Genomic DNA, 18,076 nt, shown 5'->3' with positions numbered 1-18,076 from the left:
TGAGTATACTTTAAATTAATAAATAATAGTAAAGTAAATTAAAAGGGTATACAGTGTACATTATGATAAAAGTTCGATAAAATTGTTTTTTATAATTTATAATTTTGAAATTAGAAAGACACAATCACTCTTTATGTGATTTACATACTAATTAAAAATAATAGATTAACTTTTTTTAAACTGAGTTAAGTTAATATTTTTTTTTATATTAACTTTCAACTTATCGAGTTAAATTTATAATTTGTTAACTGTCAACTGTTAACTTATCGATCTTGTGTCCTCTTAACTTAACTTAATTATTTTCATTAACTTGCCCACCTTTGAATGTTGTGAAGACAGATATAACAGAGTTTTCGGAAGAAACCATTTAAAATCAAAATAATACTATTATGGAGTTTTATATTATGAATCATTTTTTCTCTAGAATATAAATTATAATATAATATTCGTAAATGATTTGAGGGAGCTATAGCAGCCCCAACCTATATATACGCTATGTACATTGTACGCTGAAGGAATAATACAATAATATTATTATGGTGTACGACCGTGAAAATTTGAAATTAAATGCAGTAGACGTCGATGTGCATTAGATGAAACAGATGGTGAGTGTGGAAAATAACTATAATTTAAAAAAACTGATTCAATCATCATGGGTGTACAGCAGTCTGGCTATGACTTTGGACCTCTTCTGCCTAAGCGGCCAATTTGGGTACGTCTGCAACGGCTGTAAGTGCATCGCTGAAGGTTGAAGTTGCGATACCGGATACTGCGATGTGTTCGGGTCGCTGGTCCTCACGGTTGTCCGCTGTTGGAAGTACGACAGAGGATGACTTTCGGCTTCCTCGGATTGCTGCTGCTGCTGCTGTCGTTGGCGTTGATAATGACGATGGCGGTCCCGTTGCTGCTGGTAGTCTAACTCGGCCGACGAGGACGTGATCGACGACGACGACTTATCCGAGTACGGTTTTGCGTGCGTCATCGTTTTCGTCTTTGGATCCATCAGTACCACGTGGTGATGGTGGTGGTGCACCGTCTTGATCCGACGGGGCATGAAAATTACGATCCTGAGGACAATAATAGACTGCAGGCGTGAACAATTAAATGTATTAACACTATTAATTATTATAATATTACAGGGTCACGCTATCGCTCACTATTTTGTGATTTTTCTATAACTATCTATCCTGGAGACTGGGCTGGAGTATAATTGCCAGAAGCATCCGGTGAGACGATATTAAGGCGATTAAGCTTTAAAATATTGTATGAAAAAGACATTTGCTTAGTGTTGTATAATATATACTAGTGTTAAATGCATTGATATCCCATGCCGTAATACTTCAATGCCCTCTTTAAGGCTAACACTAATGTGTTAGTATCTAATTGTAGTATGATTATCGTGCCTACGATGAACACAGTTATTTGGGAAATAAAGCTCTAAATATAAATTCAGTTTTGTATTAAATATAATTTTAAATTATAATATTCACAATTTTAATTATTTTAAAATGTTTAAAAAATATATATAACTAATGTTTTATTACAATAATATTTTTATGATAATCATAAAAATTCCTAACTACCTAACCCATTATTATGTTATAGATATATTTAATATATTATAATATAATAGCTTCATTATTTTCATGTTGTAATATAATTAGCTATTTTATCTATACCTACTCTAATTATACGGGGTCTCTTCAAGCGCAGCATTTGGTTTTTGAGGAGATGTTACTTTTCTACCAAATGTTTATAAATGTATGTAATCGTTAACGCATAGACACTTTATAACAACAATAAACAAAATATTATTATATTACATTATTAAAGATGCACCACCGAATATCGTACTCCCTGGATAAACGAATTTAGATTTTCAATAATTTTTGTTTCCGGACATTTAGTGCTCAATGCAAGGTGTACACTGTACACATCTGTTGCAATGTTATTTATTTAAGTATCAGTTTCAACATACTTTGTCTTTTAAGCTCTTTAACGGCTAAAACTATTATAAGTTCTCATTTAATATAATATTTAACTGCGATGTAATAAGTAAAACAGATTTTTATATACACACTTAATATAGGTACTAATATACATACATAATACACACTAATATACATTGTATTGACTATTGACATTGAATCAATTGTTATTTTATTTGATGTAAAACTGTTCCAGCTGTTAAAAATATTTTTGCGCACAATATTTTTCTGCAATATATTTTTAAAACACAAGACCGCAGTGTGCAGAAATAATAGATAAGTATTAATAAATTATTATCGTCTTTATAAAAACAAGCTTTTACTAGCTACATCATATTAAACTAACTTGTGGGCTTCCCGTTACTTTACGGATATACTTATATTATTTTAGTATTATTTATAGAGTTGATAAAATATTTATTTCAGATTATGATTTTTCAACCGCAGTAAAATTACTAAAATTGCTAGGTGGGTTTACACTGTAATAATATAATTTTGTAATTTCAATCTTAATTTAAAACTCGTGTAGTTTTGTCTCGTCGCTTACATTAAAATGTATCAATAAATTGATCACTTATTTGTAGAGATTTGGCACACCTGACCGACAAAGTATTATATAACAAAATGTTTATTAAACTTCTAACGTAACGCGTGGTCACGTGTCATTGAAATGCAATCAAGCGATTCTCGATTGAATGGCTTAAAATATCTAATAAACCAGAACTCGTCACACAAGAGTACATAATTCGTTTTTATTTCAATACTTATTGAACATATAATAGATATTAATGGCTTAAAAAAAAGAAATAATAATAAATACATGCTAACCAAAATTATTCAACTAAATGTTAATGTCATAACACTGTCAATTCGCATATTAAACACTTACGTACATTGCATACTATATTACTATTATAGCCATAAATTAAAATATTAATTTATTAAACTTAACTAACGTAGTAATTTAATTTCGAGTATTATAAACTGCAGAATTTTCAATATTTTTCTCTAACGTAAAAGGCTTTCAAAAAATATCATTAATGAACTTATAATTCATTAAGTTGTAATTTCGAAAATGAGTAGGTAAAGCACCGCAATAACATTATCTTCATTACATAACTTCATTGTTAACTTTTAACTTATTCCCACCTTTGACACAGTTAGATATCTAAGACTTAACTTGGATAAGCGCCTCACTTGGAATAGCTATATCCATATTAAGAGACTTTCCTTAATCGCCCGTCTTCACAGGTTACGAACTACTCACAAACAATAAACACTCCAGTTCAAAATTAAAGTTCTTATGTATAAGACATTACTCAAACCTCTATGGACATATTATGTTCTCCAACTATGGGGTACAGCAAAAGTGTCCAATACCAACAAAATTCAACAATTTCAGAACATTCCCCTTAGGAAAATAACTAATGCTCCACCCTTTGTTTCTAATTACACTTTACATAATGACCTGTCAATTAAAACCATCATAGAAAAAGCTACACGCTTCTACAAAATCTTTCATGCCCGTCTACAAAGACACCAAAACCCACTCATTACAAACCTATCCACCCAAACATTACCTGGCCACCCCAGGCTTCGTCTAAAAGGGAGCTGGTGCCGTGACTTGTTAAGGAACTAATCTGAGAGATGAAAAAAAAAAAGTATACATAATAATATATAGTTAGATTCATACAACACCCAGTCAAGTATCACTAGTGGATGGCTTCTTATCAAGTACTCACTGCTCATGTATTATAGTCTTTATCAAATATGATTATTGTGCATCAACTGTACAGATTGAATGTATACCTATTGTGTAAAATAAAAAAATAATAAAAACTTTTTACTACTTTGAAACGAAACATTTTATATTTTAATCATAAACTATAAAATCGAAATCTTTAATGTTTTACATAAACATGCAATTTAATAATAAAGTAATATAAGTTTGTTGATCTTGCAAGGGAGACACCCCTCCATATATTAATGCTAATGATTACAACATCGATATCTATATATAGCGTCATTTTTGAATTTACATAATAATGTCCATTATCCAATTGGTATTCCAATCCTATATAATTATCTGTCTTTAGTTTCTAAAAAAATGCTATGATTCAACTAGCGTTAAGATTTGTATAACAGACACCGTTATGTAAAACAGCATAACAAATTACTTTAAACTCGTTGATGCGATCATCAGTTCAAAAAAACAAATATATTTTAAGTTTTAATTTATCGTAATCAGTTTTTGCAAAAAATTTTATAATGTATTGGATTTTTAATAAACTTGGAACATAACATTTAGCTACCTACACGCTTGCTAGATATTCGTTGAAATGTATATTATTATTCTGCTGTGGTTCAATAGTATTTACACCAATTTTGCAGTATTTTGCAATAATTTTTAATATGTACCTATCAATGGCTGATGCTTACTTGACTAGATGTTATGATTAAAATAGTTTTGCTATGAATTCTCAATACATGTGTTGTGTTAGCATTAATCAAACAATGACATCATTAGTCGCATATATAATGAAGCTTACAACTAATATTGTCCAATCGAGTGGTCGATGGTTTGTTAATAAAAAAAAATAATAACCTCTTATTAGTATTAATACTTATTATTCTCTGCAGTATACTAAATACATAAATGCATAAATAGGTACTGTAAATTAATAATAATTTATGTATTTTTTTTTGTAACTAATTTATAAATTGGTTTCATATCTATAAGTGCTGTGAACTAAATGCACTAAATAACTAAAGTTAATTAATAAAATCAAGTAGGCGGGTACATTATATTTTTACAAGAAAAATGTAAGACCTATTTGTCTTAGGAAAATCATTGGAATCAAAATGTACTAAAAAAAATACACGGAGGTTAATCGAACGGTTTCTAAATAATTCCAAAAAAATTATAAATTATAAAATATGATCAAATAAGAAAATGTGTAAAACATATTATTCCGAAATATGCAAAATGCATTCTAAAACTTAATACTACAAGTTATGATTATATACATTGAAATTGGTATAACTATTAAAAAAGGCAGGATGCGTCAACATTTACAATATACATTAATCTTCTGCTTGGTTTATTTGCTAATAGTAATTAGAGGTGTAAAGAGGAATATAAAAAGGAGTAGTATGTCTGACATTTCGCTGTGGTATCTTGAAGTTAATTAGACTTCAGAAGTAAGGAGAATCTACTTTTCCTAATAAAAATCTATTTAAAAATTTAAACCCAAGATATTATCATGCAGTAGAAATTATATGAAACAAAAGTTGACTAAACTTTATACCTTCCATGAAATCGTAAAAGAAAATGTATAGGTTAATGGTCGCAATATTATTAAAAACTTGCCCACCCGTTTACATAATTTAACTTTTTTTTTAGTTTTATTTTTTTATTTTAATTTTTTTTATTACCTACACAATTTATAAAATAATTATTTACAATACGTGCAAATGCTGTACGATAGATGTTGGTTTGATTGTGGATGGGTGAAGAAGCCTTCAATTGAAAGCACTACGGCGTGGGTTGATTTTAAAATCAAAATTAATTATTTGACAAACCTAAAATATTTCTTAAAAAGCACCAATTTGTATAATATAATTTAAATTTAAAAATACTTTAAATTACCTACCTCTATTTTTTTTATTACGTAGTATTCATATTGTTATAAATGTAAGTACGAGAAAAAGTAATTTCTATATATTTTTTTATACCAGCTATAATGACTTTATTGTTGAAGCCATAATAACAAATAAAATAATAAAATATATTATACTTTTTATGTTATAATAATAGTTTAATAAGTGATCTTTCCCTTGAACAATTATTTGAATTATTTAATAATGATAAACTTAGGAATTTACTCAATAGATTTATTTGGTGAAAACATTATTGATCATCCAGCACTCTAAATAAACTATGTACGTTAAGTAATATAATAATTAACATTAAAATCATTTAGCCCTAAAATTACCAAATTATATAACGATATTAAACTAAACAAAACGTATATTACTTACTTATATTCATTTCTATCATTAATATTAGTAAAATGAAAAATGTTAGAATATTGTATAAGAATGAAAAATAAAATGAAGAATGAGTAAAAGTATTTTTTAATTTAAAATTTCAATGAACAAGAATATTTTATGAAGAATTGGTGTTCAAATTTTTAATTTAGTCAAAGTTCCAAAAATCGTACGTTATATATAGCTACAACAAATTGTGCACCAGAAAGCGGAATCCATCCATCAACTTGGTCATTACTCATTATTAATTAACAATTAATATATTAAATAAGATTTTTAACAAACTGTTAATAAAGTTTCGTTTATTCTATTTGAATATTTAGTTAATTTCTAATTAAACGAGATTTCACATAGTTATCCCGTATGGTATAAAGATTATAATATGTATCTATCATATAGAAATAATAATATAACAACAATATTGTGCGTAAAAATATATTAAAATAATTATTGACTCATTATTTTTGAGTTGAACATGTGTTTAATGTGTTTAATAAACCGACATTTAAGTATATAACAGTCTAAAAATCTATAATATTTAATATTTCATGTTGAAATTATGAATTATTGTGAATCTTTTTAACGATTATATGTGTTTTCTAAATAAGTAATGAATATCTTATAAGTACGTAACGAGTAGGCATCTACTTTTTAAATACACAGTTATGAATTTTATATTATCTATATGTATTTTTTAATTAATTGTTAATTTTGTTTCTAAAATATCTATCTACTATTTTATATTTCATTAATTAAGTCGTATTTTTAATTGTTTAACTATTTTACTGTAAAACGAATTATAATATCCATGAACTCCACACACTAGATATACGAGCTTATAGCTCAGTTGGTGTACACTGTACGCATCAGCTATAATCATTGTAATTTATTGCAATTATTTAGTTATAATTAATTTGACTGAAATGAATAACAACTATATATTATAATATAATAATTATATAATATTATTTATTATTATACAAACATCGGAAAGATTTTATTTTTTAATTTGGAACTATCCGTTCTGGTAACAGCTTACCTTTTGTCTTCGCATTCGACCAAATGAGTGAAATGTTGTACTACGATCACGATCTGCCAACATAAAAAATACAGTCATAATAACACATGCAGGCGTGTTGCAGTCTGCTGCAGTTGTATACGCATGTGATGGACATCACATAGGCGTGACAGATGGTTACAAAATTAAAACTTAGTACAGGAATTTTTTTTTTTTTCAAAAAGAAAAGCAATCCCATACGTAAACTTACGACAGCCAAAAATTGCACGGTCTCGGGACGGCGCGCCATGTTGACGTGACGACTATTGGACATCTATGTGACTGGCCACAGCACGCGTTTGCCGGACCTCGAACGGTTATTACTTAGGTAACTTATTAAAAACCACTTTGATTTGCGTTTAACCATCGCTCCCACACGGAGGGTGTCACGGACCACTAACCGTAGAAATCTAACAGCACCACCACCACCACTGCCACCACCTTCCGCTGCGATTGCTGCAGCGTATACTGACTACTTGATGTACCCACCTGCTACCACTCTCGTCGGATGGTTATATATTTTTTTCAGTCATTAAATGCTCATTTCACTAGTCACACTTTATTAAATACAGTATATATGCATCGTTATTTTTATTTTCGTGTCACGTACTGCTGTAGAGGCCGTATACCGGACCTGTTACGTATATGGACTTTTCAATGTACTCATATACCTATAATAAACATGTAACTGTACATTTTCGTCACAAGTACCTATATGTATATTATCTACTTAAAAAAAAAAAACTTAAACTCAACACTTTCTTTTCGTATGCGTATAATTTTTATTGTATTGTTAATTTTAATTGAAGATTGTGATGATCGATTTTCGGGTTTATAATTGCGTGTTATATTTTAATAAATATTTATCGAACTTACCATTTGTACTCATATGTCTGTAAATGTGGTCATGAAGTATTATTTTTGAGATTGGATAACAGCTGCTCTTGATTCAGATAGAACAGTGTAGATATAATAATATTATATTCGTTAAAAGTATAAGTACGACATAGGATATACAAAAATGAACGTAGTGTTGCGCACATGCCCCGGCGCTTCCTTGCCATAAAAATACAATTTCATGAATTTCTTTATAATGTAGCCACAATGTATATTTTGCGCATCCTCCGGGTACGATAGTGAAATATTTGAATAAAAAATACGCCTCAACTACACATTTATGTTCAATTTACAATATTATATTAATATTACTGTCCCGATACGGTTATGCAACTATAACATAGATGTCTCAGATGATTTTCAAGTTTTTAAATCATAGTTCGTGACTTCTGAAATGGTCAAAACTTTTCAACAGTCTTTGTAAAATATAATATTATGCCTATAGTTATTACTTTATATGAATATTTAATAAATTTATGATATGATGGCAATATACAGATACAAAATAATATTAACTACTGAAAATGTATTTACTTTAAATCAATAACTCATTAGGTTTGTCCTTGTATACACACCCACCTGGTTACTATATATTTTATATTCCACTATATATCATACATATACTTAAAACGTATTTAAATACCTATATGAATAGTGAATACCTACTTAATAGAAGTTAATAATTTAAGTATTTACATGAATAAATAATTCCCGAAAATTGGTAACCTCATATATTTTAAACTTTTGACCGTAATTTAGTTGTAGAAACTAATATTATATCACATCAACTTAGCGATAGTAAGATAATTAAAATTTAAAATATTTTAAAATTAAATCGAACCACAAATTATTTATTTTCATGCAAAAAATGAAGAAAGCTAGTTTTTTTATCATACAATTTAACAAACCTTAACAATTTTTTATTATTATTACATTGTTTAAAAACTTTTAATTTTATTATTTTTTTGATAATATTACTTTTAACTTTGCCATGCATAATTTTAACACAATTTTCGAAAAAAAAGAAGGAATTTACAGTTTTTTAAATCAAATTTCCAAAACAATATAATTATGAGAGCAATGAAAAACAACGTGCACAACATAACTTTGGGCCCAAAATATGTAAGTCAGAAAACACACGCTGATAAATTAAGAAAAAATATTATAAAATGTCAATCGGCAAAAGACCACTGTGGTCAGATTAAGTCGACATTACTTGCACGGAAATAGGGCGGGGTATTATCAATTCAGAACTTATAAGAGGGACATTGTATTGAATTTAAAACTTTTAGACCAAGTAACGAAAATTGTGATTAACATACAAAAAAAAAAAATGAAAAAAAATGAATGATTTCAATTTATTGTCTTTTAGATTAAGTAACGGTAAAAATTCATGAATATTTTGTAAATTATATTACGTCTAGAAGATGTTAATATAAAATATTTGCATCACTTTAACAAGACTGTCACAACTCAATATGTATAGTTTTGAATAAATGCGATTGGAAATTTAAAACTCAACTATTTTAAAGAGTTCTTTACCGATGCATCTACAATTGTAAATACTTATAAAGTTATCAACATACTTTATATTATGACTTCATTAAATATTGTGAAATACTCTCTTAAACCCAAAAAGTTAAACTTAGGCATTAAACAATTTTATATATGGATACAAAGCAAGAGTGCAAGATTGCCATATTTTGAGACCGGGTAGTAAAATTGTTGGGCAATAATTTTTTGGCTCCCGAGTTATCCTGCAGTACGCCCCGATTACCTCGTCATTCGCCAAAGAACTCCCTCTGTGATGTCATAAAGTAAAAGTCTTATCAACGATTAAATTTTAACACCTTTTCACTATAGGATCGGTTATGTACATATTATACTGATAGGCAGCTTATTTATTTTCAAGAAATAAGAATTTGTGTTAATTTAAAATTTATAATATACACGATATAATATAGCCCTACTGGTGTTACAAAGACAAACCAGTCAAGGGTACTTACCCAACTCTTACTTAGTTTTAACCATTCCATCAATGTTAAGGCGTAGTTCAAAATTAAAACATTTTTTATGGGTTTTCAATCTTTTTGTATATCTATAGGTTTTATTTCTATACTGATATTTTTACAGCGTAAAAATTAAATTAAGACGGCGCAGTGAGTAGGCAATTTAGGGCCATCGATTAAAATGTGTCAGTTTAACAGGGGACTTAAGCAGCGATTAAAATATAGTATTTTAAATTTAATTTCCCAGTGGGAATACAACAGAAATTAATAAATTATTATTTGCCCTGTGGTATTTTATGTGATAATTTATTTATTTATCACTAATAAATAGTTTATAAAATTAAATTAAACCTATTTTGTAAGAAATAAATATTTTTAGACCTATAACAACTTTATTAAAATGCAAATTAAAATCGTTTAAAGTTTTATGCCATGATCTATTGATTGTATATAATTATTAAGTTGTATGTGGTGCAAATACATTGAAAAAAATCTGCATTTAATAGCCATTTTGTACAGATTGTATGAAATGAAAGTAATTTAACCACAAGAATATTTATGAAGTATTTAATGTAAATAGGTTTGACATATTTTGATTAAAATACCTAAATACAGCTCCTTAAAATACGTAGTTTAACTAAAAACAATTGAAATTTGAAATTTAAAAAAATTAATGCAACAATTAAAATGTATTTGATTTTGTTCACAGAGTGATGTAAGTTAATGGTGCTATGTATGTGTAATATTTTTGTTTTATAGTCAAATTATATATTCTTATATGTTTATTATTATAAACTATTTTAATGTTATTTTAAATTGTATTGATTTAACGAGATCGTTATACTGTTAATTTATTATTTTATTGACTTTGCTTAATGAATGTAATGATTAGACACTCTAAATTTAATAACAATCATTGAGAACGTTCGCCCCTATTTTGACTTAGGGATAAATGTATTGTTTTTATAATGATGTTTGTATTTATAAATATATATATATATCTGAGGATACTAGTTACAGTAAAAAAAATTTTTCCATCTTCTCCTTTGATGATGGTAGTTTATTGTAACAAATGAGTTTTTGTTGGAGGCACTAAGAAACTAAATGCTTAAAGCACTAAAAAAACATTTAATGAAAACGGGAATCCTGCATAATATATTATATTATTACTTTAACAGAACAGTTAGTATTTTGCACGACAGTACAAGACCAATAGATAAACAGAAGATTATGTGTAGCCGACATATTACACATCTATGAAATTAGTTATAAAGCATTGGTAAATAAAATATTTTTAACATCAAATGAGCATGATAATATTATGTTAAAAGTATGAATAAACACAGTCAATACATTTCTAAAATTACCAACGAAAGTACTTGATTAACATAAATACATAATATTCAGTTATGTATTTATAGTAATAGTAATAAAGTATAGTATATATTAATAGTTATAGTAGGTATGTTGTGTAAATTGATATTAAATACATACACGAGACCCGTTATCGACAGTACCTATATACGAATATTCGAAAAAAACAGTCAGACTCCTCACCCAAAATGATCACTACCTATTACAGTAATACTACATAAATAAAAGAATAGATCAAAATAATTTTTTTAAAGTTAGTCACTCAATATTTAACATTGTACAAACTTCAAAAATGAAAACCATAAGCTATTAATAATGGTATTTGATTTAATTATTGCGTAATAAATAAAAAGGAAATTGTGTAGGTATGAGGTAATGATTGTAATAATTTAAGAGACTATGTTAAAAAACATGACGTAGACCTCTGCTTATTCCATTATTGCTATGCATTTTGTTATTTAGTATTTGCCCGTTTTACATCAATATATTAATACTTCCGTCTCATCTACCTATATTATAATTTTCAACGTAAAATTAATAATAAAAACAATAAATTTTTAACTAATTGTTATTCTTCAGCAAACTTGCAATAATAATATTTATTGTCTGACTGGTATTGAGCGTAAAAAAAAAAACGATTATATTCGTAACCTTTAAAAAATAAATCAAAGGACCAAGGTAAAAAAATATAAACACTTTCACTTCACAATAATATATTATAGTAGCAAAAACAAATAACTCAATAGGTACTGACTTTAATATATTCATCTTTACTAATTGCTAATCAAGTATTAAATTAAAATAATTTCTTCATTTACACACATATAAATTATAATATATAGCATTGATTATAATGTTATAATTATTAATTAAATATATATATATAAATATATTTTTGGGGAATTAAATGATCAAATAAAATACAAAATATACATAACATAATTATAAATTAACTCTAGTTAAAAAAAAAAGTATTAAAAATGATTTAAAACTATCTAAAAATCATGATTTGAGTAGTTTAAAAAAAGTGTAAACACACAATACGTCTGAATTTGAAATTTGTAATTATCCATTATATATTAGTAAACAATATTACATAATCAAATTGTTGTACGCACCTACGGATATTGGCCATAAACTACAAAACAAATCATTACATACAGAGAACAATTCTGTGCGAAGATTGTCTGTCAGCCTATATATTATTATTAAATATATTTTATAATAATAAATAATAAATCAATCATTGATATATAATATTTTATATTTGAATATTATAAACAAAATGGTTTTTTTAAAAACTTTATAAAAGTTGTTATTTATTTAAGAATTATTATTCATCGATACTTATACCCATTATTAAATAAACACTTTTTTTCAGTTTTTCCCGTTGTCGCTAAATATTACTTTTGGCACTTCAATCAGGAACTTCATGAGTAATTATAAACAAAAGAAGAAGTAACGATATAGTTAAAATGTGTACAATTTAAACTAATAGTATGTACTAAACGAATTAGGAATACGCACATGGTGTAGGTACACAAAGAACATTTTATGAGAGCCCTTTACACCAAGCATAAAACTTGTGGAGGTCCAAATTTTTCCAAGAACCTATAATTATTCATTAAGATAGGTATCTTTCAATTAAAAACCCTTGGACCTTGTTATAATGAAAATGGTCTATAATGTTCGATAATTACACTTATAGAGTATACACACACAAATAAAATTTATTTTATTAAAACACTTAAACATGACTACGGTTTCGTATTGTAATTTATTGGTCATGTGAATAGTTGCAACTTCCAAAATTTAGCATTTAACTATGCATTGTATATAGTAAAAGTAACCGTACATTTTAATAAATAAATTGATAGTGTCTAAGACAACAAGCATGCGTTATTATTTAGTGTTACCTTATAAACACAAACAATTATAATTATTATATTTAATTGTGTACCCAAAATGATTTCAGTGCCATGCAGGGGCGTCATTTGGGGGGGGGGGGGGTGCAGGGTGTACATTGGCACCAACTTTTTTTTTAAATACCTTCTTTGGCCTGCCAACAATAAATATAAGTGCTGATAAACCTAAGTGTTTTATATTATAAATATTTTATATTTTTTCAGTATTAAAAAAAAATGTCTTGTACTAATATTTAATTTCCAAGAATGTTTGATATGATTTTGTGGTTCCACAATATTATAATTGATACAAACATTGCGAAGAAGGATACTAATAAAATACATTTCTGGTTTTATTAAGCTAGCTATATTATATATTTTGAGTATGCAGGGAGAAAAAATGTGTAGGTTAGGTTCGGTTAGGTATTTTATTATAAAGGTGATTTACAATGTGTAAATACCACTGTACACTGGTGTCCACAATATAAAATAAATACATTAAAATACATAGTTCGTCAAAAATAGTAACAGTATTGTGATATTTTTATACTAATATAAGTGACATATTAAATAAATTATACAAATATTCTACAGTTTACGTCACAACTTGACACCCCCCCCCCCACCAAAAAAAAAAAAATAAAAATAAAAATTTAATGACGTCCCTGGTGCCAAGTTGTATATTTTATCAAGGTTTATTATTTATAAATTTATAATAATTATAATTGACAATTAGGTACCTACATATAGCTTTATCAACGTGAATCCTGCAGCTGTATTATAATACAGATACATTACAACTATAATTTTGGCGCTGAAACGGAGTTTCTAAACCTCCTCTCTACATATACGGGCGGCTTTGAGGAGGACCTATTAAAGAATTTTTATCGCTATCAGAATTATACAAGTATACGTTTTCTCCGTGTTCGCTGGAGTAGAGCTGCCCGAAAGGTAACATCTTCTGCACCATTGCCGGACTACACACAGTCAACGTCATCCAGCAATGATTATATGGTCCTCTGTAGCAATAGAAGTGCTGGCGATGAAGGAGGTGGTGGTGAAATCACGGGTACCCCTAGGGCCAAGCTTACCGGTTGAGCCATACACCCCGGTTGAGCTACAACCCCGGTTGAGTGAAGTGTGCTGTAAAGTCCGGCGTTAACGGTGCGGCGAATGCAGTTTGCGGAAACCGGAATACATTGCAGCATTACAGCGGTCTCGTAACTCTGCCACGCCGCATGCTCTGACATCCGATTGGAATGGATCATCATTCCAATCATGTGAGAACAATTATTTTTCATTACTTCTCCTGCATACCATTATTAGTAAAAATAATCAACACGAATGACATAAAGACGTATAATTGGTATATATATATAAATTACTTTATAAGATTTCAAACGAAAAACGGGTGGCGCATATGTCATACGTGTTTTTGATGAAAGTTATGTGTAATTATATTATTAGGTATATAAATATATTATTCAATATACTTTCTACGGAAATCAATTTCCCAAGTGTGCAAGTTTGTTCTCAATGCATTATATGAACTATTATTAATCATTAATACGTATGACGCAATGATCATCAGTTCTGAGTTACAGTTCGTTTCCATAAACGACTACTTTGCGTCTGCTCGAGTGCAGCTTGCCAGATTGCCAGCTTGCCAGATTGACATTGGTTGTTTGTTAAGAAACATTCATCGTACTCACGCAACTGAAATCAAAAAAGGATTATATTATTTTTGGTACTATTAAATCCTTAGTCAGATTTTGTTCACCATCGCGTATATTTATTTCTGTATAAAACCTATTAACGAAAAAAAAATATCGATTTTGACAATTATAACTAATGTTGCGTAAAAATTACCGTTTTCCTTAATTTTCATTTATTTTTCCTGATAAATAAGAAAAGAACTGAGAATTTTTTAAGTTTGATCCATCAAATAACTAGGAACAGTTTTCTACCAAAATCCATCCTCAAAGATCCAAATCAATTGTATTGCTCCAAAAGGTGATAAAAAACAAAAAAAAAATTAATTTATAAAAATAAAATATAAACATTATTGCGAAATCAATAAATTCATCGATCAGCTCAGAAACTAAGATCTGCATACAAATATTATATAAATTTCACTTTTACTCATTAAATGTAATGAAAAAAAGATAAGTGACAAATTATAGTCTATAGTCTATAGAAATTATTTTTTAATTATATTGTATAATTATATGTTTTTACGCTATTTGCTAATTATATATATTTTCCACTAATATAGATGGCCACGATGCCATTAACTTTGTTTGTTGTAGAATTTAATTCTCAGTGCATTAAAAATTAAAACAATTGTATTCGTGGTATTTTTGTAAAGGAATTAGGATTTAAGATAGTACTAACTTAAAAATGTATTTTTAAAAGAACCAAAATAATATTCTCATCTCCGTTACATTAATGTATTAATTATTTTTAGAAAATTGAAATTCGACTTAAAACCATTTTAAAATATATTAATAATACCTATAGTTGAGAAAAGTAAATCCGTCTCATATATTTCTTGGTTTATTAATGAGAGTAAAATGTATTTATTTAAATATAAAATATTTTGTCATAATCACATTATAATAAAATTGTATGATAAAATAAGCCGGTATAGTATAGTTCGTAAGAAAAATAAGCCTCATATAAATAATAGTTTACTTAAATAAATATAATAAGCCATAAGGCTTACCTCCGCATCACACGCATACTGTGTTTGGACTTAGACTAGATGTCAATATGATATATTATACGCTCTACATATTATATTCAAGTAATAAATAGACTTATATTTTACAGTTACGTTAATAAAGATGAAAAGTTATTTAAAATAATGTTATCTGATAATATTAAGCTTATATATTTTTATTTTTGGTTAGTTTATACTTTTTTTTTTTTTTATATATATTGGATTAGGTGAGAAAACTTACAAAAGAGAAGAAAATGTATAGTTACTTACAAAATAACATAAACCATCAAAAAACTAAACCCTTAGAGATTGAATATATTAACAGTGATAGTGGTTAGTAAGTTTTTTTATAATATCTGCTTCAATAATACATTTATGAATAGAGAAAATGGTGTTAAAATGTTATTTAAAAACAAAATGTGCAGGAATGCGAGACCTACATATAAACACACGTATTTAAGATGTTTTCCGGAATTAGTCACACAATACAGAAAATTAAAAAAGTATAAATAAAAAAAAGCCAAGAAGGAAGTGTAAAAAACCAGTTAGGTTTTATCGGGAAAAATGTGAGATGAAGATGTATATCGATGTGCATTAATATAGTATTTTATAATAATACATACCTAGTGAAGATGAAGAAATGTATGGAAAAAACAGTAAAAAATAATAATAAATATTGCGTGCATGGGGTTATATGATAGAAATCCGAGAAAAATTTGTAATTATAACATAATACCATCATGGATATAATATATCTATATAATATATATGTATGTATAATCAAGTGCAATATATAAGTGTGAAGAGCGCAAATATAGATCGGCAGGAAAGTTTTCAATGAATTCCAATGATTGACAGTATGGTCGACTGTTAATTTCTCACTTTCTTTTCTCGATAATAATTAAAACTATTATAGCATTATATTTATATACTGCAGGTATATAGGTACCATCAAATATTTTATATTTCGTTCGACGTATGTACAATGGTCGTCCAAAGGCCGTACGTATTTGGATTGTACATTAATATTATAGTACAGTAATAATATAATATAGTAATAACAAGAAGTGTACAATATCATACGAGCAGTATAATATAATATAATAATATCGTGGTGTATCGTTAGGTTTAGGTATAATGGTATATTATAAATCTACTCGAATACCGTATCCTGCTCTGCGCAACAATTATTTGATTCGAAAATATTAATCTTTCTCTATACCATGTACAGAACGATCACGTTATACAGACAAAACAATATTACCTATTATTATACAATCGTTTATTATTATTTATCGCGAAATGGATATTATTGTTAATCACGAAATAGATAATATTATTTAGGTTTGCCCTGTCGCGTAGGTACGTTATATTATTATATTCGGCAACCTGTAGGATTTCTCGTCGGAAAAAAATAGGTAAATAATAATAATATACACACGCATTAATCATTTGAATGTAAATCCGTTCACTGTAGGCCGTAAAAAATGATATCGGGTACATTGGAACCGCCGTCGCACGCAACACTGACGCCGATCCTGGTGTACATAATCGCGTATATATATTATACGGGGTGATACATTTGACGTAAGCCACTCGTGACATCAGTAAACACGATCGTTTTTGAAAATATTTCTTTTACAACATGGCTTACTATTTTTTTAAAAGTTTTTTTACTATTTAGAATAACAACGACATACCAGCTACCTATACCCACATTTTTAATTTCATAATCCGAAGCAGAATATTGCCGGAGTTTTTCGGTCTCTAAATATCAAATTTCGGACAAGTCAGTATAGCTTATATTATATATTATTGTATATTGTATATAAATAGTTATATATATAAATATTTATAGTCTAGGACGAGTGGTGTCCACCAACATTCTGTGAGTTAGGTCTGTACCACTTCATTTCACTCATCAAAGTTGTAAATACTTATTATATACTCATAAACTACCCGTCCAAAATAGAATTTTTATTGATCGATGTTATCCAAAAAATATTTTGCTTTGGAATAAGGAACTAAAAATGAATGCTGTCATTAAAAAGTTTTAAAACTACAGAGAAAAAAAA

General features: G+C 27.8%; 1 protein-coding gene across 1 annotated transcript; it reads right to left on the bottom strand.

Moving 5' to 3' along the window:
- Positions 1 to 284: 284 nt before the first annotated feature.
- LOC100570393 lies at positions 285 to 7,415 on the bottom strand. Its single transcript, XM_003242851.4, has 3 exons — positions 7,307 to 7,415; positions 7,078 to 7,130; positions 285 to 1,067 (listed from the first exon to the last, which is right to left on the bottom strand). The coding sequence occupies exons 1-3, from the start codon at positions 7,367 to 7,369 to the stop codon at positions 644 to 646; spliced, it is 540 nt and encodes a 179-aa protein (XP_003242899.1). The 5' UTR covers positions 7,370 to 7,415; the 3' UTR covers positions 285 to 643.
- Between the last annotated feature and the right edge of the window lie 10,661 nt (positions 7,416 to 18,076).

The sequence above is a fragment of the Acyrthosiphon pisum genome, chromosome A1 (genome assembly GCF_005508785.2).
Source record: "Acyrthosiphon pisum isolate AL4f chromosome A1, pea_aphid_22Mar2018_4r6ur, whole genome shotgun sequence".
NCBI lineage: Eukaryota > Metazoa > Arthropoda > Insecta > Hemiptera > Aphididae > Acyrthosiphon > Acyrthosiphon pisum.
This window is presented reverse-complemented; position numbering and strand designations above follow the sequence as displayed.

Coding starts and splice junctions, on each gene's coding strand:
- LOC100570393 (XM_003242851.4), bottom strand. CDS start 7,369: ATGTCCAATAGTCGTCACGTCAACATGGCGCGCCGTCCCGAGACCGTG. Junction 7,131..7,306: donor CCGTGCAATTTTTGGCTGTC/GTAAGTTTACGT, acceptor TTATGTTGGCAG/ATCGTGATCGTAGTACAACA. Junction 1,068..7,077: donor GTCGAATGCGAAGACAAAAG/GTAAGCTGTTAC, acceptor TATTGTCCTCAG/GATCGTAATTTTCATGCCCC.